This window comes from Pavona decussata, unplaced genomic scaffold (assembly GCF_977016875.1).
Source record: "Pavona decussata unplaced genomic scaffold, jaPavDecu1.1 SCAFFOLD_260, whole genome shotgun sequence".
NCBI classification, from domain to species: Eukaryota; Metazoa; Cnidaria; class Anthozoa; order Scleractinia; family Agariciidae; genus Pavona; species Pavona decussata.
The window spans coordinates 481,186-494,735 of NW_028145663.1; the positions used below are offsets into that span (position 1 = coordinate 481,186).

Here is a 13,550-nt window from a genome sequence, read left to right on the forward strand (position 1 = left end):
ACTGATTTTAGCTATGTGCATCCTTAAAAGATTCCCTTTCCAGATGACACCAGGATCCGATTTATCAATAAGTTCACCACTTTTAAGTTCTCAACTCAGCCGAAAAGAACCGCAGCTGATCCTAGTGAGCTTCCTTCTGGCTGAGGAAGGAATTTGCACTCGAACTCTCGCCGATAATCACAAAGTCATGTTTAATTTATCCGAAAAGCTTCAAACGCTTAACAAATTATGAAAGGTTGCCAAGGTTGTCAATACTAATCCTATATCTAAGGAATTTCCTGTTACTGATAAACAACAACTTAGACCAATCTCAATCACTCATATAATTATGAGAATCTTTTATCAATTTGCTTATAAAAAGAAATGCAACACAACTATTGCCCTACTTTTAACTGCCAGCCGGCAGATGTGGTTACAATGGTTAAATGGCTGGGCCAGATAAATATTCAAAGTTCAGGCCCATAGCAAGGCTAAAACAACTGGGGGAGCCGAGCAAATTGGTCAAACAAAACTACCTCCCCCCCCCCCTCCCTCAAGTAACTGAAAAAAAAAAAAGACTAATTAGGGAGTTCAAAATTCAACGAGAACGTCAAAATAGTAGTAGATTTAATTCAGACAGTAAGCAAAACAATTACTTTGGTTCTTGAGAGGACATATTTGTGTGGCTTTCCTGACAATGCCCGAACTTGTTATGAACTAAGGACATTTATATTGCTATTAACAGTAAGGAAGTAAGTAAGATCCTTTATTTTTAACACGATCAACGGAATAAAAGCATTGCACGTTTGAGGGGTCGTGTGTGACTAACTATTACTTAATTAATCTACAAAAAGAAATGCATAAAATACATCGAATGGATAATCAGACTTAAAGGTAAAAGTATGACAATGCAAAATGTACTTTTGTAATTTTTATGCACTAGCCGTGAAATCTGAATTCCCTAAATGAGGGATCAGATTGGACCTTTCTGTGAAATTGCTTAAAACTACAAGAGTTTTTGAAATAATCTGAGACAAAATTCCACACATAACACAGCGCCTCTATAACGAATAGAATTTTTCATAAAATACGTGGAAAATCGTGGAACAACGGCCTTTTTATGTCTTCTCAAGTCATACGGACTGTTGCGCCATACAGATAAATCTGAAATCGTTGAGGGCATATTATCGCTAACTATGTTGTGAAATAGTTTAACAAGACTTTGTGCAGATCATAAATCCAGTCCCATTTTGTGAGTTCCTTAACTTCTTCTGATGGTGTATCCCGTGGTAAATTAAAAATTAGCCTTCCAGCACGACAGTGTAGTGCCTGCAGGGATTTAATGTAGTCCATGTTGTTACAGTTACCCAAGATAGTGATGCCATGTGTCACAGAAGGGAGAATCACCTTAAAATATAGGTCGGGCGTTTAGAAAACAATTAGCTTATTTCAGCATCTTTATGATATGGCTTGAGATTGATTGATTTCGATCCATTTTGTTTCTTATTTCCCGATTCACAAGGTAGGAGTGCTTTTGTTGCTATTCAGGTATACAGCTGTTTCGACAAAGCCTGTCTAAAAAAGCGTAAAAGCGTACGCGACAATGCCGAAAGGTAGTCTGAGAAATACCCAATAAATTTCAATAAAAGCTCAGAATCCATTGTGCCTCGATCGTACAGCGAAGACTTGCATGGAGATGGCGGGCAATATGGATTCAATATGGTGGACAATTCAACCTTTGTCGAAACAGGTGTATAAAAGAAACTGTTAGCGAAGGAAACTGACAGCTGGTAAACAGATTATTAAAGGTTGTGAAAAGGCATTTGCAGCGTCAGAATTCAAGACTGCTTGATGTACATTAATTTGTTTTAATCATATATTTTTGGCAAATTTTTTCAGTAACTTCCAAATATTCTGGGGCCCCCCGCCCTGCCCCCCCCCCCCTGCTACGGGCCTGAAGTTTCACTTTTCATTTCTCAAAGAGCCTCAAAGGCTTTTGATATGGTTTCCCACAATTTAGTCTGCAGCAAACTCAAAAAGCATTCTCTTAATCCATATGTTGTAAACTGTATTATAGATTTTCTTAGCAATAGATCAAATAGGGTCGTGGTTGATGGACAGGTTGCTTCGTTTCTTCCTATCACAAGGGGAGTCCCCCAGGGTACGGTCCTTGGGACTAATTATTTGTTTTCCATGATGGTAAATCAAGACAGTCTCGCCGTCTCAGCAAAGCATTCTCGTCAAATTTGCTGATGATCTTACTTTAAGTGTTTTGGTGAATGCAAACACTGCTATCTCCAGTATTGAAGTAGAAAATATCACTAAGTGGGCAGATATCAACATTATGAATTAAATTTGAAGAAAGCCTGAGAGATTCATGATAGTTCGTGGTCGCAGAAATGAATCACTCCCTTCCCAAACTGGTGAAATTATACGTGCCGCATTTTTGAAACTTTTAGGCATTGTATTGGAGGAAGATCAGACAAGATCTACATGGGACCTTCAGTTCCAGGCTTTACTCAGTAAAGCCAACAACAGGTTATATATCATTAGGATATGTAAACACTGGCTACCGCTTGACCAACTTGATTTTCTTTTAAGGAGCCACATGCTGTCTTTGGTCCAGTATGGCATTGAAATATGGGCTTCTTCCTTTTATTCCAAGTACCCTAGGTAGGTTAGGTTTCCTCAGCTCGCAGCATCAGGAGCACTGGGGGTTTTGTTTTATTCTTATTGTTGCTATTCTGTGCAAAGGTTTAAACTGAAATTCTCTGAGTTTTGTACTTTTTGTGATTTTAGGGGCCAGTTGATAGGTCGTGCTCCACTTTGTTCATTTTGACCTAAGTTGCAGTCTTCGATCCATTTTCGCTGGCTTGGGGTGAAGGAAGCACTTTCTCTGTAATTAATTTATCATACACCATCCTGTTTGCTTTTTGAGATTTCATTTGTTTTGTGTCGTCTCCAAGGTTAAATGTTTTCCATAGCGTTTTTAGCGCAGATATTGTTCCAAAGTATACCATGCAAATGCTGGACCTTGATGCTGTATTTCTTTTGAAACCCTGATAGAGTAAGGAATTTTTCGTCTCTGTCTCTTAAGCGTTTAACTTTTACGATACCATTCTTTGCAGTAAATGGGGTTGCCGTTAATTCTTAAAAGGGAGTTGTTCCATACGCTTTGTTCTGCTCCTCTTGTCTTGGGTTCTAACCAGGTTAGGAGAATTTCTTTTAAAAATTGCCTTGCGTCTTGAAAATATTAGTTTCGTCTATCTTGTGAAGGTTAATTGCTTTTGGAAGGTAGGGTACACTCAAACTTTTTCAGCTCAAGATCGAAAAAAAAGTTTCCGTTTACCTTGATTGCCTGTGTCCAAGTACTTCTTTATCCAAGTGGCTTTTAGCGCTGTATTGAAAGATGGTATGTCAATCATTTTGAGGCCACCTGCTGGGTAGTTGTTAATAATCATTACATCTCGGTTTTGCTTTGTTGTGTTTTTGAGTTGCGTGTCTCAAACCAGCAGACGTGGGAATGGCATGAGTATCAGGCTTTATTCGTGGAAGAGACTCGGGCTAGTCTCTTTCAGAGTACGAAATGCGCTGATCAATTAGAATCTTCAAAATCCCCCCCCCCCCCCCCCCCCCGCCACCCCGACCCCTCGCGCACATCCTGGACATTCTCCCATTTGAACGTTTAAAGATGGGCTCGTTCAAATTACCGTCTTCCGGGACCAAAACGTCGTTAAAATACCCTACCGTTAAGTGCTACAAGGCCTCTCCTCCAGGACAAATTTTTAGCGTAAATCAATCACTGTTCATGCTTTGCAAACAGCGTTTTGGGTGAGCCATTTCGTCGTTAAGGTGAAATCCTGGTCTTGAAAAACTCCTCTGTCAATTCGGCGAAAACCAGGAAAAATTAAAACCCACGCGTGAATTCCACTAAACCAAAACAAAATCTGATATGAACCCCAATGAAATTCCCCACTCCTTGGGCGCGATACGCGGGTTATATCAGGGGAGGTAGCAGAGGGGGTGAATGCTGAAGCCTGACAGTGCATAACTTGAAAAAAAATAACTCTATACCTCTTTTCTGAAAACTTGCTTTTAATTATCAACACTGTTTTGGCGAGAGACAACCTCTTGGTTCCTGGGTTGACATTTGCTTCCTTTATTGTAACAAAATAGGGAGAATTAGGAACGACGACGGCGACGGCAACGAGAACGTCAAAAAAGTATTAGGCTTGATAACCAAACAACAACTCTGCACGTGCATTACACTTTTTGGTACGTAATTCTTTAACGTCACTGCACGACTAGGACGGGAAATTTCCTGATGGGACGTTTTATGGAGGACGTAAACACACGACGACGAATTTTTCTTTCTCTTTCTAAACTTGGGTGCAGTCTCAAGAACTCAACTCCAGGAAATTTCACCTACATTTGACATTTGAAGCGAGTTGGAATAATCGCGACGACGTTTGAAAAACGCGAATTCATTTTTATAGTGACGTTTTCGCTGCTGTCGTCGTCGTCGGTTGCTAAAGCTCCCTAGTTACGCCATGAAAAGATGTCAGCACAACCAAAAATCTTGTTTCTACATTTCAATGCTCGCGCATTACTTATATCGAGCTACGCCGCGAGACATTGATGATACTTTAAAATGGTTGCATGAATCATTCTCTTCAAAGTGCGCGTTCTGCCTTATACCGTTCTCACTGGATGGAGAAAATTGCCTAGCCCCAATTACCCACTATCAGTGTCTTCAAGAATAGACACGGATGGATGTAAAAGGATTGAACTCAGTGAAAAACTTGGCCACCCTTGTATCTAGAAAAATCGATAACAGTTGATTATTATTTGTTTTCCGTTTCAGAAAGTTAGCTGATGTCTAGTGTATGACTCTTGTTGTTCTAACATAACAGCATTGCCTGCGAGTTGCAGAGAAAATTTACCTGGTGTAACAGAGCCAATAGCGAGTTCTAGCAACGACGACGGCGTTGGCAGCGAAAACGTCAATATTAAAATGAATTCACGTTTTTTAAAACATCCTCGCGATTATTCCATTTCGCTTTAAATATGAAATGTAGGTGAAATTTCCTAGAGTTGAATTCTTGAAGACCGCACTCAATAAGAATAACATTCCGTTCACTAAAAACTTTTTCTGTAATTTAAATTTTCAGCTAAAGAGTCCGAACATATCAAACTGTGTTAGCTTACACAGTTTGCCTTTTAAAAGGTTATAGAATAATCAAATGTGAGAATACATGTAGGAAAGAACATTTTAACTATTTCACTTCAATGTTCTCGTTGGCCGCTTCTGAGTGTTGAGAATTCCTATAAAGTTCGATAAAGTATTCTACGCCGGCTTAGGCCTTGTAGGGCCTGTTTACATGAGTGAACTCGTCCCGGGACGAGTTTCACCCCGGAATGAGTTTCACCTCGGTGTCTGCTTATTTGTCCAGCTGTTTGTCTCTTGGTGTTTACATGATCCCTGGGTGAAATTTGTTAACCCGGGATAATTTCATCCCAGGATCAAAAATCCATGTAAACACCTGACTCTTTTCTGTCCCGGGGCGAGATGACGTTTTTCTAAGCCTCCCTACTCACCCCACGTCTCATGTAAACGCAGCCTTACGCCGCGTTCATGAGATCAGGGGTGAGTTTCATCCCGGGATTGGGGAATTACTTTTTGCTCCAATCGTGGCTCTTCTTTAACAGTGAGGTAGTGTAATCACCAAAGCGGTATGGCATCTCCATGCCCTTTACAATGTTTGTGTGGGTAAGCTCTCTTGTCACACCAGTCTCAATAGGCTCTATTATGATCTCGTCTTTAGGGTTAAAGAACAGTGGCACGGAGTATCTTTCTGAGTGAATGGAACGCCTCACTCGGTGCTTTGTGGCCCGGTACAAACCTTTAGACCAAGCTTGAAGGCAATCACCCAGGTTCACCACAAATGTGCCTGTTAGTGATTAACGTAAAAAATGGTAACTTTAATACCAAAATACATGCTGAAGTCTTATAGTAAAATCCATGGCAAGGTATAAAGTGGTACTGAAACTTTTTTTTACAGATTAAACGTTTTTTGCAAAAAAAAGAAAAGAAAGAAAGCTATTCCAGGTCTAGTATCATCCCCTGGAGGGGATGGGGTGGGGGAGTACTCTCTTATATAAGCTAGGGGTACGGTTGTTTGAGCCAAATTTGTGGCCTGAAAATGGGTATGGATTTTGGAGGCCAGATTTTGAAACAGGTATCCAAAAATTATATATTCTTGCTGTGAACTGAGAGTCACGGTGTGGACAACCCTGGGCAGCACACCCCATTAAAAATTGGAGGAGTAAGCCCCAACTTACCAGTATTTTAAATACTAACTATGGGCTAATCAATCAAAGCACACGTTTTTCTTGAAGCAATATATTATTAGTTAGTGAATGTGACAGATTTTACCAGATGTTTGCTTCCAAACTGAAGGGTGAGAACATTTGGCTCTGGAAAAAATACGTAGCAATTCTGTTTATTCATTAATTACCTGGTATTGGCTTTACATCAATCCACTGTCCCTCTGTGCTTTCTACTTCCAAGCCACCAACATCATCTTGAAGTAAAAACGTGAACATGCCATAATCTGTATGTGGTCCCACCCCCCAGGAATCTGTGTCTGCAGGGTGGGGAGGGTAATGCCAGAGGCTTAGAGTGGATTGAGCATTTAACTTTTCATCAAAGTAGTTGTCTGGAAGTCCTAACCCAACTGCAAAAGCTTTCATCATCAGAAATCTGTTGATCCATTAAAACAGCATGTAAGGACAAAGTTAGACGAAGAGCAGTCTTGAACCCAAAATCCTCAGACACTTTGGCCACAAGTGGTTGGTTGCCCGTGGGGTGAGATTGTATGGAGAGGGGGTGGGGTGTGGTGGGAACTGATCTGGGATTAGGCTCAATTTCACACTCCCCTCCTCCCCCCCCCCCCCCTTCCACAAGCCAGAAATGGCCCATTTCAGCCAAATAGCAATCTCGTAGCAATCCTTAGAGCCCACGGTACCTTTGCCCGTTCCACTGGACAAGGGTAACGCGCGCTCTCAGGGTACGAGATTGGGCAAGCAGCAAATTCAGCCTTCACGTACATATTTCATGTTCATTACATGAAAAAGTTAAAAAATAAAACACTAAATATGTTTTACACCATGTTTCATGCCTCCCCCACCCCCCCCCCCCCTTCCTCATAAGAAAAAGATCACAGAGTGTGTTTCCCTTCTCAGCCCTTACCCTAATCTTGTCACTTGCTCTGTATAGCATCTCAGAGTATCAGCAAACCCTGGCAAGTCACTCTGTTCAGGAAACTGGTTATAGGGATTGGTTGTGCGAAAATAAAATCCCTCCCTGATGTCAACAACATTTTGAGTCTTCTCGGATCCTAAAATGGAAATTAAATAAATTAAAATTAGTAAGGTCATTGAGACCTACTCGAATGGTTGAAGACATAGACCATGTAACAGGATAAATATTATTTTAACCAATTTGGTCTGGAAGTCTGAAAATGGGTATGAATTTTAGAGGCCAGGTCTGCAAAAGGGTACCGGAAAATGAGAGAATAATGTGCACTCGTCAGGCCTAAACTCCAGACCTCCCCCACCCATGACCTTGCTGGGTCATGATTCTGCTTGGATATTTTGACTTGTACATGAACGCTCACTTGTTTCTATGTATCCACTGAAGGATGGGCTGTTATGGACACCGATGGCATTTTTCTTTTCCAGTGGAAGAGCAAAAAAGTTTTTCATAGCATTGAAAATTTGATTCAAGCTTGACTGTTCCACTCCATGGCCAGTAAGATAAAAGAACCCAACATCTTTACAAGCTTGGCAAATCTGTTGAATCACTCCGTGATCTTTAGCATGTTGGTCTACTGTTTCATGCCCTAGTAGAAAGAAAGCAAATATTTCAGAGTGAGTGATCTGATGAAACACCAACGCTTTGTAAATTGAACACACTCATGGTTGGCTTTGTAACAACTTTATTTCTGTAGCATTGCATCTTGGAGTATTACTAATCTCAACCCCATCCAACCCTCATCTTGGATGCTGCAGGGGGGGGGGGGGGGTGCCTCCTATAATTGACTATATGGGGAGGATCCACCCAAAAAGGGGTACCTTTTTCAGGATGGAGTTATATAATAGGGCAGGGACTTCACAAAGAGCCCAAGTATAGAACAGGTTAGGGGAATACTACCATTTAGCTATTTAAAAGGGCCTTTCAAAATATCTTGAACAGACCCAACAGAGAATGATGGACTGTTTCTACTGCAAGTACGTGAAAGGGGTACCATTTCCTATGGAAGGTATATGAAAGTGTTACCTTTTCTGACAAAAATGGGATATATATCTTATTCGATGGTTTTACATATAATATTACGCGCGGATATTTGCGAGCAAAATGTCCGCAGGTATACATCAAAAAATAGATTTATTATTCCACTACAGAAAGATATTGTTATTTTGGCTTTTCTTTTCCAGAAAGAGTGTTGAATTTCACCCGGCATTATGTATCTGTCCATCAGTTTCGGGTGTGTGAATGACAAAAACAACACAGAGAGCCAGTGAAATGTCTTTGTCTGTATTCGCTCTGTTGTTAACCGGTCAAACCTGCAGGATACCAATTAATTATGGTCTTATATTTTGCACTTTCTCTGGACCTTTAATCTGGTGAAATGACATAGTGGAAATATTATAATAAAAAAGGGTAAGGTCTGGACCTTGGGGCAGAGCCTCCCTGTATAAAACTTTCTTGAGTACCCTTTGGGCTTGGATGGGATATTTAAGTCTATCATCACCCATAAGGGTTGATGACTCCAGGCTTATAGCCCAATTAAGCCACGCTGGCTTAATCTGTTTATAGAGATGAGTTTGCCCAACTGGCATTTCACTGTGGCTGAATAGAGGTGTATAACTTCTGAAAAAAATCCATACAACCCCCATGAAAGGGCTCAGAAGCCAAAAATGTAAAGGAACAGTATGAAGCAAAATTGGAATTTCCAGAGGAGCAGGGAAAAAAACATCTTCAACGAGGGAGGTAGGGAAATTTTCTGTCAAACCCGGGAGGGAGACGGGTACTCCCTTATATCACTGCACGAAAAAACGCCTTTGCGCACATCAAATGTGTGGTCAAAGACTGTCAAAGGCCGCCTTTGATTACCTTTGATTCGAATCACAGGTGACAAAGGCCGCATTTGATTCACGGCGGATTCAAATTTGTTTCGAATCAAAGATATCATATATTTGATCCACCTTTGATGCGCGTCATAGGCGGAGTCAAAGTTGTTTGATTTAAATTTGACGCGGTTCAAAGGTAGGGTCAAAGTTGTTAATACATTTGAACTCTCTTTTGATTCGAGTCAAAGGTATATGCAAAGGCGTCACATATTTGATGCGCATCAAATGTGTTGTCAAAAATGTTATTATATTTGACCTCATCTTTGATACGGATCAAAAAAAGAGCAAATCCAATTTTTCGTGCAGTGTATGGGCTTTATATGGGCCATATAGGTATGTGCGGCACCAAAGGGTATGGTTTTTCGGCCGCTTTGGTCATAAATAGGGTATCGATTTTAGCCATTTGCCGCCATTTTGGTAATAAAAAATGTATCAATTTTTGCACTCTAGTCTTGATTCGTTTTTTTTTTTTTTTTTTTCCCTTTTCTTTTTGAAGAAGCTACTACTTCATCATGATGTTTACAGCAATTGTGTACGTGCCGCAACGGCTTGACATGCGCTCCGGTCACGCGCTGGACTCTAGGGGTTTTTGAACTGAAGTTGACCAGACACTTATCAGGTCATAAATAGGGTATCAAATTTTTGGTCAGGTCATAATATAAATAGGGAAGGGAAAATTGCAGATTTTGGTCATAAATAGGGTAAGGGTTTTGGGAAGTGGGCCACATACCCCTATCCATTTTTTTTGGGAGTACCCCCCCCCCCCCCCTGGGCTATCAAACTACACCAAACAGACACTTGCTGGGTTTTGGAGTTTTAATTGCTGGCACATTTGAACTACAAAAAGAATGTTTTTAAACAGATGGCTTCTCAACCCCTTTAATCTATTGACCGTTTCTAAAAGAATGAAACCAGCTAAAGGAATTAATAACAAAAAAAACTTACCCTTATTGCAGAGCGCAGAAATATCTATCACTGGTATAGAAGTCATGTTCCATGAGGTAAGCCTATCAAAATGGTACAAAAAGAAGACAAATGCATGAAACCAGACAATATCAGATTTCGTTTTCCAAGGAGGCTCATAAGGGTTTTTCATTGTTGTGTGTTGATAAATGATGAAAGGCGTTAAACTATAAACATCTTTTGTAACTCTTTTGTCGGGCAATAATTTAAGGCTAGTTCTGAAGTCATAGTGGTTGCCATGGCAACAGGTCAGCTCCACAACAAGGACCTGTAAATCTCAGTTTTTGCCAATTATATAAAATACTAAGTTGGTGACCAACCAGTTTTATTGTTTTGTAGGAAAGTCCCTTCAATTCTTTAAACCCTCTGGCAATATGACAAAACGTTGTCTAGTAGATCTTATGTTATATCAAGAAAGACACTTTTTCACCTGCAGTAAATTCTACTGGATAACCATTCTCCCAAACTGTTCTATTTGAAGTGGAAGTGGCTTAATTCTGAGAGTTGCATGCATCCAAAAAATCAAGACAGGTCCATGGTGCAAAATTTTGAGATAAAAACAAATGTTTCTCGGAGGTTTTGTTTCCAGTTTGCATGATTTCATGCTGCATTTCCACTTCTGGTGTACTGCGCACACTACTTTTGATAGAAATTTTGGTTCATTCAGGCGACATGTGCACCTTAGCTAGTGTGGGTGGGTAATGCGCGTGCGCAGCTCAAAACCCTTTCAAGCTCTTGGAGATTGATTCTGAAGTAAACGGTTGTTAATTCTGATAGCTGATAGCCAATAAAAAATTGATCGTTGTCGATACTAATCAATTGACAAATATTGGAAATCGATCAAAAATATCGAACATACGATTTCTTGTGATTATCGATTTTTTAGTGTTAAAGTTTAGCTGTGGTTTGCTGAGCCGACTATTGCGTGTTCAAACGTTCGATTCGTTTCGCGATTTCCTTTAAGTTTGGTTCGCAACAATAAGATGTTTCCCAAAGAAATTGTGATAATCAACTTTCGATCGACAAATTAAACTAATCGATTGACGATTATCGACAAATATTAAACGAGTACTATGGACTTATTGGCTAGCTTTACAATGATCGATTTTGATCGATATGTATAACTTCCTAGGCCTGTTTAGTACTGTTTATGCTATAGATTGTTTCCAAAATTAAGCTTCGCAAATAAACATCGAAAAGTTATCACAGCAACTGCAAAGAAAAGATTGCAAAAATGGAAAATTATAACGAAAACTAATATTGTACCTGACGAGTGGTTTCCTCTGGTTTTGGAGAACTTTACGACGCAATATATTGAAATTGAGTGTTCATGTTTGCGTGACACGTACGGTCTTGATCCAGCGGTTTTCACACCGAAAGTCACGCATATTCATGAATCACGGATTGTTCATTAAATCACGCGATAATATTGTTGGCGGGAAAACGTAAAACTACAAATTTTCATCCCTCAAAAGGATGGAAAAATCAAAATTAAAAGCATTTTGTTCGACCGCCAACCTGGTGCCTGGTGGCCATCTTGAATCGCAATGTATTGTGGGGTGAAATAAAGTCGGAAGGTAAAAAAGATCATTACGCGGGATTCCCTGATACCGCGACTAAAGTAATTGGGCTTGGTATTCTTTTTTTCTTCATGGTACGCGGGATGCCTGCAATGCAGACCGTGTCAAGTTTTCGGTCGGGTATCGTTTTTTTTTTTTTGCTTCGTCGTAGCTTCAAATCTGCACATTAATTTATTCCTTAAACTCTGCTCTCTCCTAGAAGGGATCTATTGTTCTGATTGTCTTCAACAAAAACGGCCCAATCAAAATCTATTATCGGAGCGTATATCACGAGGGAGAGGACCCCTTCATCCCTACCTGTGTGACGGCAAATCATCATTTGATTTATTCATTAAACCTGGACTAAATTCTACTCTCTCCTAGAAGGAATGTTCTTGTCCACCGCACTATTGTGGCGCCCATAATATTGTTAATTTGTTTTAGACTCAACTATGCCGTTTTCAAAAAGAAAATTAATCTTTTTGAAGCGGTAAATCGAAACAATAACTCCTAAGAAGCACTCGGCATTTAAAACGATGGAAATTGGAGAGTTCCTGGCGAAGGAATCATGCTTTGTTTGACAGTTATAGAACCACAATGCGAGGAGGAAAGATCATTGATAAGCTAAAACACACATCTTACACTTTTTTACACTTTCAATTACATAAGGTCCATTTCCGCTCGCAAATAGCACGTGCTAGTGGAGGCGGGCGGAGATAAGGGGTACAACAGACAGTGATAAAAATCTTAAATCTCTTGAAAAAAAGGTCAATAACGAACTAGTTTAAGTCTCGGATTGGCTCAATGCAAATAAGATAACAATAAATGCTACAAAATCAAACTTTGTTATCTTTCGTCCTTACCAACGTAAGATGGACCATTCGGTCAATATTCAAATGTTTGATAATAGTTAAACACTTTCTTACTTCCCTTGTGTGTAAGAAAGAATAATGTAATCATTGAGCATACAATGGGAATAAATGAGGCCGCATTAAGCATCCCGCGAAAATGCCATTAGGGACATAAATGCTTCAGTTTTCCAAATCCAGAAATAATAGTATCTCGGGGATGTTTCTTTCTTTGGTAAAGCGGATAAAATTCTATGTCCTCAGTAAAGGGCACGCAATTTGAACGCTTGCAGATAACATTGGTTTAGTTTTTTTTATAATGTTTGAATGTATGAAACATATCAGTTGTGTATTGACATTACATTTTCAATCCCCACTGCCATGAAATGGCAACCATTCCTTTCTTGTTATTTGCCGTCTGAGATCAGGTATTGTAGCCGCCAATTGTCGATTTGAAACTTGTATCGCGTGAGGTCGTTGACATTTCCGCGATGCACGTACATGCCAGTTTAGCAAAGGAAGGTTATCATCGATGGAATGCCATCAAATGCAATGGAATGAAAACTTTAACAACGCCGGCCTATTTTGTAATAAGAAACAAAACAAACAGACAAAATGATGTCTTGAGGTCTCTGGCGTTCCAGTCCGCTTACGTTAGAGGAACTCAGCCCATAAACACGCTATTTGAGGAGAGAAAATAACCTTAAGTTAAAGGAACTTTTTTTCCTTTTACAATTTTCTTGTTTGTGTGTTAAGGTTGGACGTTTTCTGTGCTTTGTCTTTGAAAAGTTAAGGTTTCTTCATGATCACAACACAGTCACAGGAGCAATTTTCCGGGACAATTTTTTTTGACAAGGTTGCGTGATCTTGCTTGAAGGATGAGCAAGTTTTCCATGACAAGTTACATTTTCTCGACCAGTATAATAAAATAACGTGCTCAGTTTTCCTCTTTTGCACCTCAACGAAAACTTCAGTGCTCTTCAACCACACAAGCAAGGTTCCAGCG

The 13,550-nt window shown here is 39.9% G+C and overlaps 1 protein-coding gene across 1 annotated transcript; it reads right to left on the reverse strand.

Moving 5' to 3' along the window:
- Positions 1-4,054: 4,054 nt before the first annotated feature.
- On the reverse strand, positions 4,055-11,672 carry LOC146456135 (putative iron/ascorbate oxidoreductase DDB_G0283291). Its single transcript, XM_085093458.1, has 6 exons — positions 11,656-11,672; positions 10,120-10,181; positions 7,659-7,883; positions 7,232-7,379; positions 6,498-6,742; positions 4,055-5,930 (listed from the first exon to the last, which is right to left on the reverse strand). Exons 2-6 carry the CDS (start codon positions 10,163-10,165, stop codon positions 5,653-5,655), a joined length of 942 nt encoding a protein of 313 aa, XP_084949584.1. The 5' UTR covers positions 10,166-10,181; positions 11,656-11,672; the 3' UTR covers positions 4,055-5,652.
- Positions 11,673-13,550: the final 1,878 nt, after the last annotated feature.

Bases quoted from the DNA above. Each gene is read 5' to 3' on its own strand.
- LOC146456135 (XM_085093458.1), bottom strand. From the start codon at position 10,165: ATGACTTCTATACCAGTGATAGATATTTCTGCGCTCTGCAATAAGG. The intron at 7,884-10,119 runs GTAAGTTTTTTT...TCTTTCTACTAG, and splicing joins TTCTGCGCTCTGCAATAAGG to GGCATGAAACAGTAGACCAA. The intron at 6,743-7,231 runs GTAAGGGCTGAG...ATGGATCAACAG, and splicing joins GAGCAAGTGACAAGATTAGG to ATTTCTGATGATGAAAGCTT.